The sequence below is a fragment of the Dryobates pubescens genome, chromosome Z (genome assembly GCF_014839835.1).
Source record: "Dryobates pubescens isolate bDryPub1 chromosome Z, bDryPub1.pri, whole genome shotgun sequence".
Classification (NCBI taxonomy): Eukaryota; Metazoa; Chordata; class Aves; order Piciformes; family Picidae; genus Dryobates; species Dryobates pubescens.
In genome coordinates this window covers 138,208,769-138,226,394 of record NC_071657.1, presented here as the reverse complement: position 1 = coordinate 138,226,394, position 17,626 = coordinate 138,208,769, and the positions used below count along the sequence as shown (strand labels likewise).

The 17,626-nt window shown below is 51.7% G+C and overlaps 1 protein-coding gene across 1 annotated transcript in view; it reads left to right on the top strand.

The window, feature by feature from the left end:
- The window catches only part of PTPRR (protein tyrosine phosphatase receptor type R), a 160,274-nt gene that overhangs the window by 67,196 nt on the left and 75,452 nt on the right, over positions 1-17,626 (top strand). Inside the window, exons 3-5 of the mRNA XM_054178738.1 lie at positions 6,223-6,336; positions 7,815-7,970; positions 15,776-15,886. Coding sequence (XP_054034713.1) covers positions 6,223-6,336; positions 7,815-7,970; positions 15,776-15,886 — 381 coding nt within the window. The remainder of the gene's footprint in view (positions 1-6,222; positions 6,337-7,814; positions 7,971-15,775; positions 15,887-17,626) is intronic.

Below are 17,626 nucleotides of genomic sequence, written 5' to 3'. Positions count from 1 at the left end.
CCCTTCTTTCTTTTCTCTATCATGAAAATGTTACCATCCCAATGTGTGTCCCTGATGATATTTAAGTAGGATAGAATCATGGAATTGTCAGGGTTGGAAGGGAGCTCAAGGCTCAGCCAGTTCCAACCCCCCTGCCATGGGCAGGGACACCTCACACTGCAGCAGGTTGCTCACAGCCACCTCCAGCCTGGCTGCAAACACCTCCAGGGATGAGGCTTCCACCACCTCCCTGGGCAGCCTGTGCCAGGCTCTCACCACCCCCATGGGGAACAACTTCTTCCTCACATCTCACCAAGTAGGCTGAAGTCTACTGGCCCTAGATATCCATTGATAATTTCTCTTCCTTTAACCACTGCCAGCAGTTCAGATGGACTTTTTTTCCCTCAGTACAGCATTTCCATGGTTATCTGACGGGCTAAAAATAGCCTTCTTCCCAGAGCCATCATTTCTGTTGTTCTCTTTCTGGTCACTTCACAGCCTTGGCAGTTTTCTTCAGGAGGAAGCACTTTGGCTGTTCATAAATGGGGAATGTCAGGATGTCAGCTAGCTCTGGGTGGGAAAGCGGTGCAGCAGGTGTTCCTCGAGGGCCAGAGTGTGTTTGTAGCTCACAAAGAATTTCTCTCTCTCTCCTAAAGGCATTTTCAGTTGTGGCCATACTCAGCAGAACTGTTTGCAAATCACAGAAACATTCAGGCTGGAAAAGAGCCTCAGGATCACCAAGGCCAACCCAGAGCCCTGCTCTGCAAGGCTCACCCCTAAACCACAGCCCCAAGCACCACAGCCAAACCCCCTGCAAACACAGCCAGGCTTGGGGACTCCACCACCTCCCTGCCCAGCACATTCCAAGCCCTCACCACTCTTGCCTGAAAAAAGCTTTCCTGATGTCCAGTCTGAACCTCCCCAGGGCCAGCTTGAGGCCATTCCCTCTTGTTCTGTCACTACTGACCTGGGAGCAGAGCCCAGCACCAACCTCTCCACAACCTCCTTGCAGGGAGCTGCAGAGAGCCAGGAGGTGTGTGTGTGATACAAGCTAAATGTAAACTTCTGCAGACCCAAAGAAGAGGCTGTTTTGAGGTGTTTGGGGGTTTTTCATGTCTGTCATCTCTCTTCCTGCAAGGCATTTTGATTTACTGAGGACCATTTCACAAAGCCCTGCCAGGAAATGAAACTTCAGTGACTAAGGAGTGTTTGAAACATAAAAACTCTCTGCAAGGAGTGCTGTAGGAGAGGAGCAAGGAGAAGCAGTGCTGAGTTGCTGGCATTTGAGCTGGACTCTGGCTGTACCCAGAGATTTAATAACTGCACAGCAAAATGGATTAGAAAGCAGGGCGCTGGAGGGGCTCAGAGGGGTCTGTTTGCTCCCAGGGTTACAGCTGCCTTTGGGATGATGAAATAGGATGTGACTGGTACAATCATGCTGGGCAGAAGGGTTGTGCCAGACATAACAGCAGCATGCATTGCTTTTGTAATGGAATCATTTTTTTCCCCCCCTGCTAATATTGAATAAGGGCAGAGAGGAAGATTTTATGAAGCCCATTCTCTGTGCCTCTTAAAGAACCAGAAGGTTGAAACAGTGCTCAGCTGTTCTGTTCCCACATCTTTGCATTGTGCTGTGCTCTCCACAGGCTCACAGGATGCTAGGGGATGGAAGGGACCTCTGGAGATCTTCCAGTCCACACCCCCCACCACCCCCCCCCCCAACCACAGCAGGACCACAGAATCCAGCACAGGTCACACAGGAACACATCCAGACAGGGCTGGGAAGGCTCCAGAGAAGGAGACTCCACAACCTCTCTGGGCAGCCTCCTCCAGGGCTGTGGCACCCTCACAGTGAAGAAGTTCCTCCTCATGTTGAGGTGGAACCTCCTGTGCTGGAGTTGCTATCCATTGTTCTTTATCCTGTCACAGGGCACAAGTGAGCAGAGGCTGTCCCTGTCCCTTCCTTCCTGATGCCCAGCCCCTTTCATTCCCCTTCCAAAGGGCTTCCACAGTACAGACTGGGACTGATATTATTTAACAACAGAGCTGCATCAAACTTATATCCCATAGACAATAGATAATCACAGAATGCATTTGGGTGGAAGAGACTTCAAAGCTCATCCAGTGCAACCCTTGACCCAGCACTGAAGGGTCAACACTAAACCATATCCTCAAGTTCCAGCTCCACACTGCTTAAACACCCCCAGGGGTGGTGACTCCAGCACTGCCCTGGGCAGACCATTCCAATGTTTGATAATCCTCTCAGTGAAGAAATATTTCCTAGCATCCAGCCTGAACCTCCCCTGGTGCAGCTTGGAACCATTTCCTCTGTCCCTTGCCACCAAGGAGCAGAGGCTGCTCCCTCCTCACTGCAACCTCCCTTCAGGGAGCTGCAGAGAGCAATGAGGTCTCCCTCAGCCTCCTCTTCTCCAGCCTGAACACCCCCAGCTCCCTCAGCCCCTCCTCATAGCCCAGGTGCTCCAGGCCCTTCTCCAAGCTCTCTGCCCTTCTCTGGGCATACTCCAATACCTTAATGCCCAGAACTGAGCACAATCTTTCTTTCTCCTCTCCTTCACCAATGACAAGCATGCATTCCATGAGCATTTGGGATCTGGGATTCTGTGATCATCTGACTCAGAAAACGCTCTATTAGCTCTGCTGGGCTCTGGGTAAGGTGCTTTTCCTCCTGAGGTGGTGCTGTGTCAAATGACACAGCAAGAGCTGGCCCTTGTCTTTGCCAGGAGTCTGCAAGCCTAGAGATTAATAGAAAGCATAACCTGGGGCTGGCAGGAATCAAAGTGTGCCTCTTAAGGACAGGCATTAACAAACCTTATCCTTAATAGGCATTCTTACACACTTTAGTCATCCATGAAGGCCACAGAGGCTTTCTGTAGCTGACTGACTCACTGCCCAAGCTCAGCAAGGCAGTCCTGGACAGAAGCCAGACCTTCCAGATGGAGCATTTCTCACTCTTGTCTTGCTACTTCCTACAGAAGTGGTCAAATGGGCTCCAGATCAGCTGATTTCCTTTGAGAAGTCACTTCTTCTCCCTGCAAAACCTGGGAAGTGTGAACCTGTCACACAGCTGAGACAAACCAGTTTACTCATATCACACCCCCACCTCCGGGGCAGCTCTGCCAGGCTGGAGTGAGGCTGCCAGCAGGGCGCCTCAGCTGAGCAGCCCATGCGGCATCTTTGTCTTCTGGGCTGTGGCTGCCCCTGGGACCATCCTCAGTTGGTAACTCCATCTGCAAACAGGACCTCCCTGCTTATAAATAGCTGAGGGCTGGGGGTCAGGAGGGAGGGGACAGGCTTTGCTCACTTGCACCCTGGGACAGGACAAGGGGCAGTGCATATAAACTCCAGCACAGGAGGTTCCACCTCAACATGAGGAGGAACTTCTTCTCTGTGAGGGACCCAGAGCCCTGGAGCAGGCTGCCCAGAGAGGTTGTGGAGTCTCCTTCTCTGGAGCCTTCCCAGCCCTGTCTGGATGTGTTCCTGTGTGACCTGTGCTGGATTCTCTGCTCCTGCTCTGGCAGGGGGGTTGGACTGGGAGATCTCCAGAGGTCCCTTCCAAGCCCTAACCTCCTGTGGTGCTGTGATGCTCTCTGGAACCTGGTAGCTCATCTGAGCTAACAGCCAGCCCTCAAACATTTCAACAGCAGATGAAGGATCACAGGATCTGACAGGATGTTATTGGTTGGAAGGGACCTCTGGAGATCTTCCAGTCCACCCCCCCTGCCAGAGAATCTTAGCCTTTTATTGTTCATCTTGATTGCTGACAGACAGAGGCTTGGCCTCAGCAGTGTGACAAATTTTGTTGTATCCCTTCTGTGCAGTTTCCAGGGACCTTAGTGACTTCCAACATTCATCTAAGCACCCTGCCCATCTTCTGCCCTCTTGTTTGTTTTGGCCTCAGTTTAAGAAGGACATTGAGACACTTGAAGGTGTCCAGAGAAGGGCAGTGAGGCTGGGGAGGGGTCTGGAGCACAGCCCTGGCAGGAGAGGCTGAGGGAGCTGGGGTTGCTTAGCCTGCAGAAGAGGAGGCTCAGGGGAGACCTCATTGCTCTCTACAACTCCCTGAAGGGAGGTTGCAGCCAGGTGGGGGTTGGTCTCTTCTCCCAGGCAAGCAGCACCAGAACAAGAGGACACAGTCTCAAGCTGTGCCAGGGGAGGTTTAGGCTGGAGGTGAGGAAGAAGTTCTTCATAGAAAGAGATTGGCCATTGGAAGGTGCTGCCCAGGGAGGTGGTGGAGTCACCATCACTGGAGGTGTTTAGGAAGAGACTGGAGGGGGGACTTGGTGCCATGGTTTAGTTGATGAGATGGTGTTGGGTGACAAGTTGGACTGGATGATCTCAAGGTCTCTTCCAACCTGGTCTATTCTATTCTATTCCATTCCATTCCATTCCATTCCATTCCATTCCATTCTATCCTGCAAGCAGGCTGAAGGAATTGTGTTTGTCTGATTTTGATCAGTAAACTCAAGTCTCAGCTCACTGGTTTTTTGTCCCAGTGCCAAGTGTTTATGTGTTGCTTGCCCCCTGCCTTCAGTGCTGGCAGAGCAATGCCCAGGGTAACCTGCTGCTGCAGTCTGACCCATTTGGTTCTGATTCAAACCATTAGAGGTGTGTGAAAGACCTGCTTCCTCGTAGAAATTCTGGGGGTTTCTCATATTTTACTGACTAGTCACTTGGTCTGTAAGGTTCCTGTCCAGGGCCCTGTAAGACCTCAGTCATGAATGAGTTTTGATGGCCTTCTCTGATGGGTTTCCTTCCCTGGAATTCTCTTCTCCTAAGTTCCACACACACCCTCCCAAGCAGAACTCCCTTCAAACTCTGTGTGTTGGCTTGGATCAGATACACCTAGAGACTGTAGCTGCACTGGCAGTATCCAGGTGGGTAATTGCTCAGGGAAATGAGTCCTCCAGGGGTGCTCTCCTCTGGGCTCAACAAGTCACTCCTGCCAGCAGCAGCAGCGGAATCAAAGCTGTAAGCTCCTGGGGGAGCAGGTCTGCAATCCATGATAAACACAGCAGATGAGCAAAGGGTAAATGGTTTGTGCTGGCTGAGTAGGATGCTTCAGCTCTTTCTTTCCCAAAGCAAAAGGAGCAACTTGAACACAGTAAGTTGTGTATCAGCAGGTTGTGTAGCTGTGCTAATGCTTTGCTGTATGTATTTCCATGGCCTCCCTTTGCAGGGATCAATGAAATGCTTTGCTGTGGGTGCTCTTACAACACATAGTGATTTCTTCTTTGTAATTGGAGCTTGTAAGTGGCTGGACAAGTTTGCAGCCTAGTTGATCTGCACCAGGGTAGGGAGGCTCTACAGAGGGACTTAACTAGACTGGGTCTAACCCACCACACATGGCCAATGTTAACAGGAGGAGCTTCAACAAGGCCAAGTGCCAGGTCCTGTACTTGGGTCACAACAACCCCAAGCAGTGCTACAGGCTTGGGGCAGTGTGGCTGGAAAGCTGCTGGCAGAAAGGGACCTGGGGATGGTATCACAGTATCACAGTATAACCAAGGTTGGAAGAGACCCCAAGGATCATCAAGTCCATGGTGATGGACAAGCAGCTGAAGAGGAGCCAGCAGTGTGCCCAGGGGGCCAAGAAAGCCAAAGGCCTCCTGGCTGGGATCAGCAATGCTGTGTCCAGCAGCAGCAGGGAGGGGATTGTCCCCTGGCACTCAGCTCTGGGCAGGCCACACCTCCAGTGCTGGGTCCAGTTTGGGCACCTCAGGACAAGAGAGATGTGGAGGTGCTGGAGCCAGGGCAGAGGAGGGCAAGGAAGCTGGGAAGGGCCTGGAGAAGAAATCTGATGGAGAGCAACTGAAGGAGCTGGGGATGGTTAGTGGGAAAGAGAGGAGGCTGAGGGGAGACCTCCTGGCTCTCGACAGCTCCCTGCAAGGAGGTTGTGGAGAGGTTGGTGCTGGGCTCTGCTCCCAGGTCAGTAGTGACAGAAGAAGAGGGAATGGCCTCAAGCTGCCCCTGGGGAGGTTCAGACTGGACTTCAGGAAAGCTTTTTTCAGGCAAGAGTGGTGAGGGCTTGGAATGTGCTGGGCAGGGAGGTGGTGGAGTCCCCAAGCCTGGCTGTGTTTGCAGGGGGTTTGGCTGTGGTGCTTGGGGCTGTGGTTTAGCCTTGCAGAGCAGGGTTCTGGGTTGGCCTTGGTGACCCTGAGGCTCTCTTCCAGCCTGAATGTTTCTGTGACTGTGTGATTGATTTGAGCTGGGTTTGTTTTCCAGAGCCTTCAGATGGATGTGGAGAAGCTGAACATCACTCTGCTGCGGGCGTTCCGCAAGGGGGTGGCAGCAGCGCTGGGACTCTTACCTCAGCAGGTTCACATCAACAGACTCATTGTAAGTACCAGAGGCATCTGCTTCATGAAATGTACCTGGGTTGGCTGGTTGGTTTGCTTGTTTGTTTGAATTCTCTTACATTTATTTATTGCATTCATTTAGTTCCTTATTGCTTATTTATTATTGTGATTGCCCCTTGGGATGTGCTGCCCAGGGAGGGGCTGGGGGCAGCTTCCCTGGAGGTGCTTGAGAAAAGCCTGGATGAGGCACCCAGTGCCATGCTCTGGTTAATTAGCTAGGGTTGGGTGATTGGTTGGACTGGATGGTCTCTTCCAACCTGGTTGCTTGGTTCTGTTGATTGATTTTCTGTCAAGTATGAAAAAGTGCAATGGAACAGGACAGGAAAACATTTTTTCCTTGGTTTTTGTTGTGTGAGTTTTTTTCAGACTACACTACAGAAAATAAAAGGCTTCTATTACACAATGATTTATAGTTACTTAGGAGAGGAAACCATTTCCAGTTACAGTCTAGGGAAAAAATAAGTCAGATAAATCTTTGTCGTGTCCTCTTCATAAGCAGATTGCTTAACCCTCAGCCCTGCAGCAGGCTGCCCAGGCAGGTTGTGGAGTCTCATTCCCTGGAGCCTTTCCAGCCCTGTCTGGATGTGTTCCTGTGTGACCTGGGCTGGATTCTATGGTCCTGCCCTGGACACAAAGATCTCCAGAGGTCCCTTCCAACCCCTGACATCCTGTGAGCCTGTGATTCTCCATCCCATTTGTTAAGAGCTGGACACAATCTTCCAGATGTGGCCTCACCAGGGCAGAGTAGAGGGGAAGGAGAACCTCTCTTGACTTACTAACCACAGCCCTTCTAATCCACCCCAGAATGGCCTTGGCCTTCCTGGCCAAAAGAATAGAAATAGAATAGAATAGAATAGAATAGAATAGAATAGAATAGAATAGAATAGAATACAATACAATACAATACAATACAATACAATACAATACAATTAACCAGGTTGGAAGAGACCTTTGAGATCATCCAGTCCAACCTATCACCCAGCACCACCTAATCAACTAAGTAATTCAGTCTCTTCCTAAACACCTCCAGGGATGGGGACTCCACCACCTCCCTGGGCAGCACATCCCAATGGCCAATCTCTCTTGCTGGGAAGAACTTTCTCCTCACCTCCAGCCTAAACCTCCCCTGGCACAGCTTGAGACTGTGTCCTCTTGTTCTGGTGCTGGTTGCCTGGGAGAAGAGACCAACCCCCACCTGGCTACAGCCTCCCTTCAGGGAGTTGTATAGAGCAAGAAGGTCTCCCCTGAGCCTCCTCTTCTGCAGGCTAAGCAACCCCAGCTCCCTCAGCCTCTCCTCCCAGGGCTGTGCTCCAAACCCCTCCCCAGCTTTGTTGCCCTTCTCTGGACACCTTCAAGTCTCTCAATGTCCTTCTTGAATTGTGGGGCCCAGAACTGGACACAGTACTGAAGGTGAATCTTTAACCCTTGCTATAATTCTGCTTTTGTTTGTTTTCCCAGGGGAAGAAGAACTGTGTGGAGCTGTTTGTGTCCCCCCTGAACCCCAAGGCAGGAATTTCTGAGGCTCTGCCATCTGAGGAAGTGCTGCGCTCCCTCAACATCAACGTTTTGCATCAGAGTTTATCCCAGTTTGGAATAACAGAAGTCTCCCCTGAGGTTGGTTCTCAGCTTCCTAACCTGTAGTTTGTGGTGGATTAGGCAGTTGTTGATCCTTGGTACTTGTAAGGCTGAGGTTCCCAAGCATGAGGCTGGAGATGTATAAGCTAAGAAGGCATTAAGGCTATAAGGCAGTTTCACAGCTAGCCCTGTTAGATTACTGGAATAGTGCTTCATGAGACTGTTTCAGCCTTCATACCCAGGTCCCCCTCACAGGGCTGGGCTACCACTGAAGTCAGGGTTTAGATCTGAGCATGCATCAGTTGCCTTAAAGGAGCTGGAACCAAGGTCTTTTGGTCGAATAGAATAGAACAGAATAAACCAGGTTGGAAGAGACCTTCAAGATCACCGCGTCCAACCCATCAACCAATCCAACACCGCCCAAACAACTAACCCACGGCACCAAGCACCCCATCAAGTCTCCTCCTGAACACCTCCAAAAGTGAGGAGGGCAGTCAGAAGGTACAACAATTCCTGTAAAGAAATAACAGAGCTACAGATGTCAGATGTGAGCATTGCTACCTGTGAGTCATAGAGTCACAGAACTGGCAGGCTTGGAAGGGACCTCCAGGATCAGCCAGTTCCAACCCCCTGCCATGGCCAGGGACACCTCACACTACAGCAGGTTGCTCACAGCCACCTCCAGCCTGGCTGCAAACACCTCCAGGGATGAGGCTTCCACCACCTCCCTGGGCAACCTGTGCCAGGCTCTCACCACCCTCATGGGCAACAACTTCTTCCTCACAGCCAATCTCAATCTCCCCACTTCTAGTTTTGCTCCATCCCCCCCAGTCCTATCCCTCCCTGACACCCTCAAAAGTCCCTCCCCAGCTTTCTTGTAGCCCCCTGCAGATACTGGAAGGCCACAATGAGGTCTCCTGAGAACCTTCTCCTCTCCAGCCTGCACAACCCCAACTCCCTCAGTCTGTCCTCACAGCAGAGCAGCTCCAGCCCTCTGCTCATCCTCGTGGCCCTTCTCTGGACACCTTCCAGCACCTCCAGATCCTTCCTGGAACAGAGGCTCCAGAACTGGCCCCAGAGCTCCAGCTGTGGTCTCAGCAGAGTGGAGCAAAGGGGCAGAATCCCCTCCCTGGCCCTGCTGGCCACACTTCTCTTGCTGCAGCCCAGGCTCTGCTTGGCTCTCTGGGCTGCAAGTGCTCCCTGCTGGCTCCTATTGAGCTTCTCCTCCCCCAGCACCCCCAAGGCCATTTCTTCAGGGCTGCTCTCCAGCCAGTCCCTGCCCAGCCTGTATCAGTGCCTGGCATTGCCCTGCCCCAGCTGCAGGACCTTGCCCTTGCCCTTGTTGAACCTCATGAGGGTGTCATGGGCTCAGCTCTGCAGCCTGTCCAGGTCCCTCTGGATGGATCCTTCCCTCCAGCTGTCAGCTGCACCACACAGCTTGGTGTCCTCAGCAAACCTGCTAAGGCTGCACTCAATGCTTCTAGCCATGGCACCAACAAAGATGTTGAACAAGCCTGGTCCCAGCACTGAGCCCTGAGGGACTCTGCTTGTCCCTGGCCTCCACTTGGACATAGGCCATTGACAGCCAGCCTTTGGGTGCAGCCATCAAGCCAGTTCTTTGCCCACTGAACTGGATGCTGTGCTCCAGCAGCCTGCCACTAGGAAAATGAGCAGATTCTCAGGTTTTAGCTTTTCCAGTGCAAAACAAAGCCAAGCAGGTGCTGTCCCAAATGTCACATCAGGGCTTTCTATCACCCAGCAGCAACCTGACTTCCTTCAGGTCAGAATTTCCTTTGTTAACTGAAGCACCTGGGTCTGGCACTTGTGATAGATGCAATTATCTGTTCCAAGTACTTCAGTCACAAATAACACTCCAGGTAGGCATGGGACAGGAACAGCTATGAATAATAGATGAGTGGAGAAATGTCATCAAGCTATGAAGAGATGCTGGGGGGGAAAAACTCACAGTGCTGAAGTCAAGATCTCATCTGGAGTTAAATACACTTCAGTAACCTGGAGTGCTCAGCTGTTTGAATTTCCTCTCTGGAAAATGAATAAATAAAGGTAGACAACTAGATGGAGTGGTTCAGGAAAGGATTATTAGAAGGAAAGAGGAGAGAATAGAATAGAATAGAATAGAATAGAATAGAATAGAATAGAATAGAATAGAATAGAATAGAATAGAATAGACCAGGTTGGAAGAGAGCTTCAAGATCATCGTGTCCAACCTATCATCCAACACCACCCAACCAACTAAACCGTGCAGGAGAGACTGAGGGAGCTGGGATTGTTCAGTCTGGAGAGGAGAAGGCTCTGAGGAGACCTAATTTTGGCCTTCCAGGATCTGAAGGGGGCTACAGGAAAGCTGGGGAGGGACATTTGAGGGTGTCAGGGAGTGATAAGACTGGGGGGGATGGATCCAAGCTACAGGAGAGCAGATTTAGTTTAGGTGCTAGGAAGAAGTTGTTCCCCGTGAGGGTGGTGAGAGCCTGGCACAGGCTGCCCAGGGAGGTGGTGGAAGCCTCATCCCTGGAGGTGTTTGCAGCCAGGCTGGATGTGGCTCTGGGCAACCTGCTGTAGTGTGAGGTGTCCCTGGCCATGGCAGGGGAGTTGGGACTGGCTGAGCCTTGAGGTCCCTTCCAAACCTGCCAAGTCTGTGACTCTGTGATTCTCCAGACTCTGAATCCTTCTAACACTGCAGCAGAAAGGAGATTGGTTTAGCATCCTGGAATCACAGAATGGTTTCAGTTGCAAAAGACCTCTAAGGTGATGGAGTCCAACCATCAACATCACATCCCCATGGCCATCAAACCATGTCCCAGAGTGCCACCTCCACACATTCCTGAACATCTCCAGCAGTGCTTACTCCACCATCTCCCTGGGCAGCCTGTTCCAACCCCTGACCACTCTTGCAGTTAGGATATTTTGTCTTACCTCCAACCCTGGCACAATTTCAGGACATTTCCTCTCATTCCATCACTTGCTACTAGGGAGAAGAGACCAACCCCCACCTCACTCCAACCTCCTTTCAGGGTGTTGTAGAGGGCAATGAGCCTTAGCATCTCAGTTGCTAGCAGATCACAGAGCTAAGGCTCTGACCCTGACCAAATCATGCAGCCTTACACTACAAGGTATTCCTTGGGGATCTCCATAAATTGTTTCCATGTGTAAGGCTCCACAGCAAACAGCAGCTAAAGGACTACATCCAGGCTTTGCTTGCTCCCTGTCTCCATCCAAAGGTTGGGCAGGAGACACAGTTCCCTTTGAAACATTCCCCTGGGTGAGATTAAGACACAAACAAGGTCAAATGTCACAAGGAGACTGTTTATTAAAGAGAGAGAGAGAGAGGAGCTAACAAAACAGAGAAAGAGAGAAGAGGAAGAGAGGGGGAGAGAGAGAATGGAGAAAGAGAAAGCAGGAGAGACAGTAACCACCCCATGGCCCTTCTTGGCAGGGGGAGGCAGGGGAAGAGACATCCTGGGCTCTGCCTCCAGCATGAGAGGTCTCCAGTGATGGCCTCAGAGCTGCCTGAAGGGATCCTACAGGAAGGCTGCAGAGGGACTTTTCATCAGGGTGTCTGGAGACAGGACAAGGGGGAATGGTTTGAAGCTGAGGCAGAGCAGGGTCAGACTGGAGCTGAGGAGGAAGTTCTTCAGTAGGAGACTGCTGAGACTCTGGCAGCCTGTGGCTGTCTCCACCCTGGGGGTGTTCAGGGCCAGGCTGGATGAGGCCTTGAGCAGCTGAGTCTAGCTGAGAGGTGTCCCTGCCCGTGGTGGGGAGGTTGGAGCAGGTGAGCTCTTAGGTCACTTCCAACCTGATCCATTGTGTGATTCTGTAGGAAAACTTGAGTGGAAATCTGGTGCCCTCTGCTTGAAATCTGAGCCCCTGGGACACCATCAACAGCAGGAGTCTCAGTGGTGACACCAGATACATTTCCCTTTATCCCAGGAAGCATTTGCCAGTCCACATCTGCTGATGTATGAGGCACTGGCTGATCTATTTCAGTTGAACTGCCTGGCTCACAATTCATAGCCTAGTTTCTTATTCTTCAGTAGCTGGAGGAGCAGACTCCCTACATGCCTTTGCAGTAGGGACCACTGCAGTCCTTTCTGCCCAGTGCAGAACAGGCTGTGATGTAGCTGTGGGCACCTGAACATTTAGTCACCAAGGCCAACCCAGATCCCTGCTCTGCAAGGCTCACCCCTAAACCACAGCCCCAAGCACCACAGCCAAACCCCCTGCAAACACAGCCAGGCTTGGGGACTCCACCACCTCCCTGCCCAGCACATTCCAAGCCCTGACCACTCTTGCCTGAAAAAAGCTTTCCTGATGTCCAGTCTGAACCTCCCCAGGGGCAGCTTGAGGCCATTCCCTCTTCTTCTGTCACTACTGACCTGGGAGCAGAGCCCAGCACCAACCTCTCCACAACCTCCTTGCAGGGAGCTGTAGAGAGCCAGGAGGTCTCCCCTCAGCCTCCTCTCTTTCCCACTAACCATCCCCAGCTCCTTCTGTTGCTCTTCATCAGATTTCTTCTCCAGGCTCTTCACCAGCCCATGCAGGCAGTCCAGAGCAGAGCAGACACCTGTGCAGGCACTATTCAGCAAGGTTGCCAAGAGCAGGGGATAGTTATCATAGAATCCTAGAATCAGCCAGGTTGGAAAAGACCTCAGAGATCAGGCCATGGTTTAGTTGTCAGGGATTGGATGTGGCCCTTGGAGCCATGGTTCAGTTGTCAGGAGGTGTTGGGTGACAGGTTGGACTTGATGATCTTTGAGGTCTTTTCCAGCCTTATTGATTCTATGATTCTATGATCCTATGCTCATCAAGTCCAACCCATTACCTAATACCCAACACCTCCTGACAACTAAGCCATGGCTCCAAGGGCCACATCCAAGCCTTTTTTGAACACCTCCAGGGGCAGGGACTCCACCACCTCCCTGGGCAGCCCATAATATGAATACATTCTCCCCCACCTTGAATTATGCTGAATTTAAACTGTTCCAGTTAACCTGAGCTGGGGCATGAGCAACTGGAACTGCCCTGCTCTCCCAGCCTGCTCTGGGATTCCCCTGCCTTTATTAGCTGGGGGGGTTTAGTTTACCTTCCTGCTCTCTGCTGGCAGTGGCACAGTCCCCACTCAGCAAAATCTATCCAGAAGTCTTAGTGGCTACTTGGGCAGGAAGTGAGAGAGTTGTGGAGCAGCATCAGTTGAGACACACGGCAGCTCTCCATGTGGGAGGCTCCTTGCCTGTGCTCATGGACAGCAGTCCCTTCTTTTTCACTTGCCCCCTAGCATCTGGCCATCCTCAGAGCTTCATTTCTGGGTGCCAGCAATCTGTAGTCAGCATGGAAGTTGCCCTCCCTCTTATCAGTTCTCCCAGACCAAGGAGCAGAGTTCTGAATGAGCAGCACTGCCATGTCAGAAAGCAATTCCTCATTGTAGGGGTGAGATGACTCAGTTGCAGCCTCCTCTGTCATTAGGGAGCAGCTTAAGTAATGATTCTGCTGTCCTGAAGTTAGATCCTGCAGAGAGATTTCCTTGTTGCCTCTAAATCATTTCAGAGTCATGTGTCAGATATGTTTACACTGGGGCACTGGGTTTTGATCCTTTTTAACAGCATTTGGTAATATTCCTTGAGCTTTATTTTGAGACAGACAAAGCAGGGAAACATATCAAGGGAGGTTCTCCTCCCCCTGTTCTCTGCCCTGGTGAGCACCCACCTGGAATATTGCATCCAGCTCTGGGCTCCCCAGCTCAGGAGGGACAGGGATCTGCTGGAGAGAGTCCAAGGGAGGGCTCCAAGGATGCTGAAGGGACTGCAGCACTGCCTGGGGAGGAGAGGCTGAGAGCCCTGGGGCTGCTGAGTCTGGAGAGGAGAAGGCTGAGAGGGATCTGATCAATGTCCATCAATAGCTGAGGGCTGGGGGTCAGGAAGGAAGGGACAGGGACAGGCTCTGCTCACTTGTGCCCTGGGATAGGACAAGGGGCAATGGATGGAAACTCCAGCACAGGAGATTCCACCTCAACATGAGGAAGAACAACTTCACTGTGAGGGTCCCAGAGCCCTGGAGCAGGCTGCCCAGAGAGGTTGTGGAGTCTCCTTCTCTGGAGCCTTTCCATCCCTGTCTGGATGTGTTCCTGTGTGACCTGTGCTGGATTCTATGCTCCTGCTCTGGCAGGGGGTTGGTCTGGAAGATCTCCAGAGGTCCCTTCCAACCACTAATGTCTTGTGATCCTGTGATATATCCTAAACATGCATACCATTAGACAGACATCATAGAAGGTAATTCCCCTGGAGTCAGTTATGTGTACAAAGGCTAGCATGAAATGTTTTACAAGTTGTGTGACACTAGTGAATTAGTTAATAAGTCTTTCACCCCAAAGCCTATAAGCTCTTCATTTACTTTTTAGTGGTTTTGTGCTTTCAGTGAAGAGCTGTAACAAAGGTTTCAGTGAAGAGCTGTAAGAAAGCTTTCAGTGAAGAGCTGTAACAAAGGTTTCAGTGAAGAGCTGTAAGAAAGCTTTCAGTGAAGAGCTGTAACAAAGCTTTCAGTGAAGAGCTATAAGAAAGCTCCATTTGCTCCCAGCAAGGTGGTATGGCCAGTGCTCCTTCAGCTCCTGCTTTTTAGTGAGCTGTCCTCCTGAGAGAGCTGAAACACCAGGAAGCAGTCAGGTAACACACCCAGAGTCAAGCAGTTTATAGCTACTGGGGCAGAGCTGCAGCTGCTCCTGGCACTGAGGGATTCCCTTGGAGCTCAACAGGAGCAGTCCTGAGCACAGAGCAGCTGCAGCTTTGGGCTCTGAGCCAGTTCTGGGCCCCGAGTCCTGTGCTGTGAGCAGAATCACCACACTGTGCTGGGGCAGCAGCCTGCATGGGGAGCTGCACCCCATTAGAGTGGCCACACTCTTAGAGTATGTCTAGGAACAGCTTTTGCTTGCAGAAATACTTGGCAGGATTTGGAGCCTCACAGTGAAGAAGTTCCTCCTCTTGTTGAGGTGGAACCTCCTGTGCTGGAGTTTCCATCCATTGCCCCTTGTCCTATCCCAGGGCACAGTGAGCAGGGGCTGTTCCCTCCCCTCTTGAGTCCCAGCCTGCAGATATTGATAGATATTGATCAGATTCCCTCTCAGTCTTCTCCTTTCCACACTAAATAACCCCAGGGCTCTCAGCCTCTCCTCCCCAGGCAGTGCTGCAGTCCCTTCAGCATCCTTGGAGCCCTCCCTTGGACTCTGTCCAGCAGATCCCTGTCCCTCCTGAACTGGGGAGCACAGAGCTGGAGGCAATATTCCAGGTGAGGTCTCAGCAGGGCAGAGCAGAGGTGGAGGAGCCAGAGCCAGAGCCTCTCTGGCTCTGCTGGACACACTCCTCTGAATGCACCCCAGAAGGCACACTGGCAATCCCCTGCTCTTTGCTCCTGCAAACAGTCCCTAGGCTGGCTCATGGCTGCTGGGGCTGGAGATAAGCAGCAGGGAGACAGAGGCAGAGGGAGCAGCTGCTGCGGGCCGGGCGGCAGCGCTGCCCTTTCCCCTGCTGAGGCAGGGAGTTTCCCAAGCACCCCGGCTCTGGCCTGCTTACCTTCGCCCAGCGTGACTCACGGGGAAGGATGAGCACAGCAGCCACGGGGAAGGGCTTAGATCACCTCCTGCCTCCTCTGGGAGCCCCTGGGGCGCACGGCCACGCAGAGGTGGGTGCGAGTGCCAGGCAGCGCGGGGCGTGCGCTGTGGCAGAGCCCAGGGGGAAGATTGATGCCTGCTGAGAGCTATTTCATCTGTGGTCATTCCTGGGTAACTTTTTTTTCCCCTCCTTCTTCTCTTCCTCTTTCTGTTTGATTGCTCACAATAGAAAAATGTTTTGCAAGGCCAGCGTGAAGCAGACAAGCTCTGGAGCAAGGAAGGCTTTTACGCCGTGGTCATATTTCTCAGCATCTTTGTCATCCTGGTCACTTGCTTGATGGTAAGTGCCCCTTTTCCTTGCTTGGTTTTGCTGTTCTTCCCTTGATGCTTGCCTCAGTCTGAAGGGTAGAGTCAGATGTTCTTTACGTGACAGGGGTGTTCTTAAAGCTGCTAAGAGCTCACTCCCAAGGTAAGAGTTGGTCTCCCTCATCAGGCTGTAAAGCCAGATTTGAAGAAGCACATTTCATGATCTGCTTTGAGTCATAGAATCATCACAGAATCAATAAGGTTGGAAGAGACCTCAAAGATCAAAGAGCCCAGCTCTGAGGAGACCTTCTTGTGGCCTTCCAGTATCTGAAGGGGGCCTGCAAGATAGTGAGGGATTTTGTACAGTGTCAGGTTGGACACCCTAGGGTGTGAGGGTAGGACTAGGGGGAATGGAGCAAAGCTAGAAGAGGGGAGATTCAGACTGGGTGTTAGGAAGAAGTTGTTCCCCATGAGGGTGGTGAGAGCCTGGCACAGGTTGCCCAGGGAGGTGGTGGAAGCCTCATCCCTGGAGGTGTTTGCAGCCAGGCTGGATGTGGCTGTGAGCAACCTGCTGTGGTGTGAGGTGTCCCTGCCCCTGGCAGGGGGGTTGGAACTGGCTGAGCCTTGAGGTCCACTCCTTTATAAGGAGTCTCTGTGCAATCCTGAGCAACAGGTGGGGTTTATGGAGACAAACTTGAAGAGAGAAGGTTTCTACTGAAGATGAAGAGAAACTTCTTTGGTGTGAGGGTGCCAGAGCCCTGGAGCAGGCTGCCCAGAGAGGTTGTGGAGTCTCCCTCTGTGGAGCCTTTCCAACCCCACCTGGATGCATTCCTGTGTGGACTCCCCTGGGTGATGCTGCTCTGGCAGGGGGTTGGACTGGATGATCCATGAGGTCTCTTCCAACCCTAACAGTTCTGTGATTCTATGATTGAACTGGAAGGAAGCTGAAGAAATAATTAATGGGCTCTTAAATCTGGAGGGTAACTGTGCAGTGACATAAATCTGCAAGGTAACTGTGCAGTGACATAAATCTGGAGGGTAACTGTGCAGTGACATAAACCTGGAGGGTAACTGTGCAGTGACATAAATCTGGAGGGTAACTGTGCAGTGACATAAACCTGGAGGGTAACTGTGCAGTGACATAAATCTGGAGGGTAACTGTGCAGTGACAAATCTGGAGGGTAACTGTGCAGTGACATAAATCTGGAGGGTAACTGTGCAGTGACATAAACCTGGAGGGTAACTGTGCAGTGACATAAATCTGGAGGGTAACTGTGCAGTGACATAAATCTGGAGGGTAACTGTGCAGTGACATAAATCTGGAGGGTAACTGTGCAGTGACATAAATCTGGAGGGTAACTGTGCAGTGACATAAATCTGGAGGGTAACTGTGCAGTGACATAAGTCTGCAAGGTAACTGTGCAGTGACACGAGTGACGAATTCTCAGCCTTTTTACTGAGCTCCCAGGACCCCTGAAGTCACATCAGCTGCCTGGATTTCAGTGTTGTGGGCTAGGAAGAACACCACCACAGTGGTACAATATTGTCAAGGCAGAGCTGTGATGTGTGTTGGGATCCCTGTATTGAACATAAATTCTCAGCTGAAGTGAGCTGTAAGTGCATGAAGAAGTCAGCATAAGTTGTAACAGCTTTGCTGTTCACATTGTCTGAGTTCCATGGCCAGGGTTCTGGGCATAGCATCACAGAATGTTAGGGGCTGGAAGGGTCCTCCAAAGCTCATCCAGTCCAACCCCCTGCCAGAGCAGGAGCACCC